Source organism: Salmo trutta, chromosome 3 (genome assembly GCF_901001165.1).
Source record: "Salmo trutta chromosome 3, fSalTru1.1, whole genome shotgun sequence".
NCBI lineage: Eukaryota > Metazoa > Chordata > Actinopteri > Salmoniformes > Salmonidae > Salmo > Salmo trutta.
The window spans coordinates 32,285,429-32,291,428 of NC_042959.1; the positions used below are offsets into that span (position 1 = coordinate 32,285,429).

At 42.8% G+C, this 6,000-nt stretch overlaps 1 protein-coding gene across 2 annotated transcripts in view; it reads right to left on the minus strand.

Moving 5' to 3' along the window:
- Positions 1-6,000, minus strand: part of drp2 (dystrophin related protein 2) — a 202,217-nt gene that overhangs the window by 80,717 nt on the left and 115,500 nt on the right. For both annotated transcript variants that reach the window (XM_029731055.1, XM_029731052.1), the window contains exon 4: positions 4,434-4,590. In XM_029731055.1, the coding sequence (XP_029586915.1) occupies positions 4,434-4,590 (157 nt within the window). The remainder of the gene's footprint in view (positions 1-4,433; positions 4,591-6,000) is intronic.

A 6,000-nucleotide genomic window follows, 5' to 3' on the forward strand; every position in this document is an offset into this window, starting at 1 on the left:
ATTTTTATAAAGGGACATAAAACGAAAACGGAGGGGGCACAAGTTTCCCCTGTGGCGAGCGGCGCAGTGACGACTGTCTTTCAGTGGCTATTAAACCCCATGACTGCAGCTAGTCACTCCCTGATAACACCAGCCTCCCTCCTCACTGACTGAATTAAATACTGAGCTCCACTGAACTGGCATATACCACTGATGCTAAGCAAACATGCAGAAATGTGTTCTGTGCAGGAGCTGTGGTTTCTGATAAGATTTCCTGGTGAGGTGACTAAGGAAACTCAGATTTTAACCCGCTTGTTTCGTTTTTTTCTGAGTGAGCGATTGGTACCCAGGGTGGGATTGCGGGTTTACTTCCCTCCCTTTGGCCTCCGCTGCGTTAAAACTTTAATTCCAGCTAAATTTCACACGGAGGGGTGCCGTCTTTTGCTGAAGGAACATTAAATATAAAGACCTCAGATCCAATTAGGCTACATTATGCATGATGGAGGAGGAAGAGTCAGTGAAGGAAATGGTTTCATTGCCCCCTCCAAACATGTTGACGTCCCCCATTTATGTCTGAGCTTTCTCAGAACACATGGCGCTTGTAACGCCAGGGAAGGGGGTTTGACTCCAGGGACCACCCATTCGTAAAATGTATGTACTCATGACTGTAAGTCGCTTTGGATAAAAGTGTCTGCTAAATGGCATATATTATTATAATTCTTTTTAGTTTCATTATTACCTCATCCTCCTCTCTTTTCTCTGGATGAATAGATGATGCAGTACACACACACTTATAGAACACTACACACACACACACACACTTATAGAACACTACACACACACACTTATAGAACACTACACACACACTTATAGAACACTACACACACACACACTTATAGAACACTACACAAACACTTATAGAACACTACACACACACTTATAGAACACTACACACACACTTATAGAACACTACACACACACACACTTATAGAACACTACACACACACACTTATAGAACACTACACACACACTTATAGAACACTACACACACACACTTATAGAACACTACACACACACACTTATAGAACACTACACACACACACTTATAGAACACTACACACACACTTATAGAACACTACACACACACACGTATAGAACACTACACACACACTTATAGAACACTACACACACACTTATAGAACACTACACACACACACACACTTATAGAACACTACACACACACACTTATAGAACACAACACACACACACTTATAGAACACTGCACACACACTTATAGAACACTACACACACACTTATAGAACACTACACACACACACACGTATAGAACACTACACACACACACTTATAGAACACTACACACACACACTTATAGAACACTACACACACACTTATAGAACACTACACACACACTTATAGAACACTACACACACACACACACTTATAGAACACTACACACACACACACACACACACACTTATAGACCACAACACACACACACTTATAGAACACTACACACACACTTATAGAACACTACACACATATACTTACAGAACACTAAACACACACACTTATAGAACACTACACACGCACACTTATAGAACGCTACACACACATATACTTACAGAGCGATGCGCACACACGCACACACACACACACACAACTGAAAGGGACACTTCCCCACGCACTGAAACACTGCAGAATAAATCCACTTAAGATCAATAACTCACATTTCTTAAAACCCTGTAATTCTCCACAGAAAACTCCATACAATTTCCCTCTCCGCTTTGTCTGAAAAGTTTTAGAGTGACGTCACGCTTGGGGAGTGGGAGCTCCTTAGATAGATTATAAAGGAATATTGCATAAAAATGGGGACATAGAGAAAAGAAAAGGGACGGTGGGAGGAAAGGGGTGAGGAAGGAGGCGGGTGGAGTGTAGAGGAGGGGAGCTATTGTGATTTTAGCAGGTACATACTATGTAACAAAATCTGTAGTATGGGTGGGAGGGAGGAAACAGCACAGTGGGCTATAATCTCTTAGCAGGAGATAGGGAGATAGAGAGATTAGCAGGAGAGAGAGAGAGAGAGAGAGAGAGAGAGATGGTGTGTGACTGTATGGGTTTTGTCCTGTTAATTGGGAAGCTGATTTCACAGCGACAGTCTGTGGCAGTGGAGGGGAGAGGAGGGGGGAGGAGGGGGAGGAGGGGGGGGGGTGAGGACCACTCTCACTGTCAATACGGCTCTCTCCCCTCAGAGACACACTGCACAAACTGACAGCACAGAAAATTGGAACGTAGGTGGAAAGAGCATTCTGCTGTAGTACAGGACCAATTATGGTGTGTTTGTGTGTGTGTGTGTGCGTGCGTGCGTGTGTGTGTATGTTCGCGCGTGCATGCGTGAGCGTGTGTGTGGGTACAGTGCGTATCTGCCTTACTGCCTGCCTGTTTGTGTTTGGGGGACATATCATACCAAATGGAGATGTTTTTACCGGGAAATGGATAGAAAAAAACTGAAACCATTGCAAGGAAGGATTTTCTCAATGTTCAACTACAGAATAAGGAGGAGTACAGAACAAGCCCCTGAATGTGAGAGATTCTATCTCTCCTCCTCTTATATTCTGCACCCGGCATCTGCTTGCTTGGCTCCACAACTCTCAGCTTTCAACTAGTTGAATTCCCCTCTCCATCAACACAGAGCAGCTGGGGCTTTTAAACATGTCAAATAAAAAGATTTCAGCTGAACAACTCTTATTTAACGACAGTTCAGGGTATCTTTTATAGATTCACCACTGGGTGGTTTTAACCAGTGGTGTAAAGTACTTAAGTAAAAATACTTGAAAGTACTATTTAAGTCGTTTTTGGGATATCTGTACTTTACTTTACTATTTATATTTTTGACAACTTTTTCTTCACTACATTCCTAAAGAAAATAATGTACTATTTACTCCATATGTTTTCCCTGACACCCAAAAGTACTCATTACATTTTGAATGCTAAGCAGGACAGGAAAATGGTCCAATTTATGCACTTATCAAGAAAACATCCCTGATCATCCCTACTGCCTCTGATCTGGCGGACTCACTAAACACACATGCTTCATTTGTAAATGATGTCACAGTGTTGGATATAGCCAGGGGCTATCCGTAAATTAAAAAAAACAGGAAAATAGTGCAGTCTGGTTTGCTTAATATAAGGAATTTGAAATGATTTATACTTTTGATACTTAAGTATATTTTAGAAATTACATTTACTTTTGATACTTAAGTATATTTAAAACCAAATACTTTTTTACTTTTAATAAAGTTGTATTTTACTGGGTGACTTTCACTTTTACGTGAGTCATTTTCTATTAAGGTATCTTTACTTTTACTCAAGTATGACAATACAGTACTTTTTCCACCACTGGTTTTAACACACACCACGGCCATTTTGTTGATCCTGATCACTCCTGCAGATAACAGCCAGAGTCTTATATCCTGAAATAGAGTCCTTATTTTGATAGATGGCCAAATTAAGAGAGACTCAAATCGAAGTGGTTGCTAATTGAAAGTAGGTAAATCCCTTTGGAGGGAGGAAGGAATTAGGTATGTACTGCTCTCAAAGTGCCTACTTCCCTCTATCCTTAATGTTACCGGTGGGCTAACCTTAAACTAAGGTTAGTGTCAAAGCACTGAAACATTACCTAATGGCCCTATTAATTCCAAACAGGTAACTAAGGAGTTTCTAGGGAGAGACAAAGTGATACTGGTTTGTGCTGTGAAGGTGCCTTTGAATTTGTTTGATCATGTCACGACTTCCGCCGAAGTCGTTCCCTCTCCATGTTCGGGCGGTGTTCGGCGGTCGACGTCACCGGCCTTCTAGCCATCGCCGATCCACTTTTCATTTTCCATTTGTTTTGTCTTTGTCTTACACACCTGGTTTCAATCCCCCAATTACTTGTTCATTATTTAACCCTCTGTTCCCCCATGTTTGTTTGTGAGTGATTGTTTTTATGTAATACGGTCCGTTTATTGTGGGCTCGCTTATTTTGTATTGTATCTGTCTATTTTGAGTAAAATAAGTTTATTTACTCATATCTGCTGTCCTGCGCCTGACTCCTCTACACCAGCTACACACAGACTGCATTACAGATCAATACGAGTCAACTGGATCGGCATGAATGATGGTTTCCACTCAAGCAATTTGTAACTATAGTTCACTGTAATTACTGTGTATCTGCCTATAGTAAATTAATTAAATCACACTTTCTATAGAAGCCATGGAATGAGTTGAATGTTCCTTAGTGCCACAGAAAAAACTTGGAATAAAATGGGAGGGTAGCTCTCCAGGAACAGGGTTGGAGTGCCCTACCTTGTAAGAACACCCTAATTATTACCTACCATTCTGACTTGTTTCAATGCTTGTGTGATATAGCTTTTGAAAGGGGCCCAACACAGTACCTGGTGGAACTCCCTCTGGTGTTGGACGGCACCCACGTCACCCCCTATGGGCAGCTGCTCTGACAGCTCCTCGTCCTTGGCCGTCAGCCATTCTATGATCTCCTGCAGGGAGAGCTGCAGCTTCCCACTGTTGTCTGAGAACGCCTCAAGCCGCACCCTGCGGACACATGGACAGACAGACAGACAGACAGACAGACAGACAGACAGACAGACAGACAGACAGACAGACAGACAGACAGACAGACAGACAGACAGACAGACAGAGACATATAATAACCACAGTTAGGCGATGGCTGCTCATGATCCCCAATACATCTACCACCATTTGTGACATTTGTAAACTGCCGTCCCACAATCCCCAGTGTCAACTGAGTATCACTTAATGTAACAGATGCCCCTTTAAAAACATGACAACAGACAAAATGTATGAGATGATGAAGGAACGTATGAGATATTCAATCAGTACTGTATAAGTACAAATTATGTGTCATTGCTGGACGAGTTTCCTTGACATTAATCGCTATGATGCAATTCAATATCCTTTCCGGTGCTGCGGCGTTTACATACAATTTCTCTAAATTCCGCATACATCAACACATATGCAAGCTGAAACATTAAATCAATCATACCCAGTGTATATTACCATACACGCAAGACAATGTGAGACATTACCCCGAATAGCTACCTCTTGCAGAGGGGGTTGGGAGGAATAAACTCTGAATAAATAAATCCCAGAATGTATCTCTTTGCCACCTGCCAGAAGTGTGAGGGATTGTCTGGGCGAATCAGGGGAGCTCCATCAGGAGCACAGCTGGGCATGGAGAGGACGGGGGGGAGACAGAGTGTGAAAGTGCCCCAGTGTTTCAATTACACACTAGATCCCCAGCTTGCAGCTACCACTCAAAATATCATTATTTCTGCAGGATGTCATTCCCCACCAGTGTCAAAACACGGACGGAGAGTGGGAGAGAGGGAGGGAGGGAGGGTGGGAGGAGGGAGAATGTGTGCAGTCCGCCACAGCTCTGACTGCAACAAAGCTGCCGATATGTGAGAGGAGGGAGGCACATTGCAGAAATGCTATTCAAGGTGATATGGTGGTGGGCACTCTGGAAAAAGCCTTTGGTACTAATAGAACACTACTGTCACTGCCGATACGTCGACCAGGTCAACAAGTGAACAAGAGGTAAGTGCTCTAGCAGAACACACAGGTACAAAATAAAAGGAGATAAATACCCAGCAGTCTGAAGCAATCACAGCACTTGTGTATTGGGTTTGTCGTTTCCTGCGGAGACAATGGCACTCTGGCTTTTTATTTCCTGTGACATCTCCTAGACACTGATTAGTTGACAAAGAAGAGAGTTGGAGTGTCTCTTAAAAGCCCTCAAGGAAGGAAGTTTGTGATTGTGTGCAGATGAATTGGACGTGAAAGCATGCGTGTGTGTGTGTGTGTGTGCATGCACGCGTGCATGTGTGTGTGTGTGTGTGTGTGCTTGCGGGAGGGCGTGTGTGGTTGAAAGAAAGAGACAAATAGAATCTGTCTGTATGCGTACGTGTACAGTACAATATG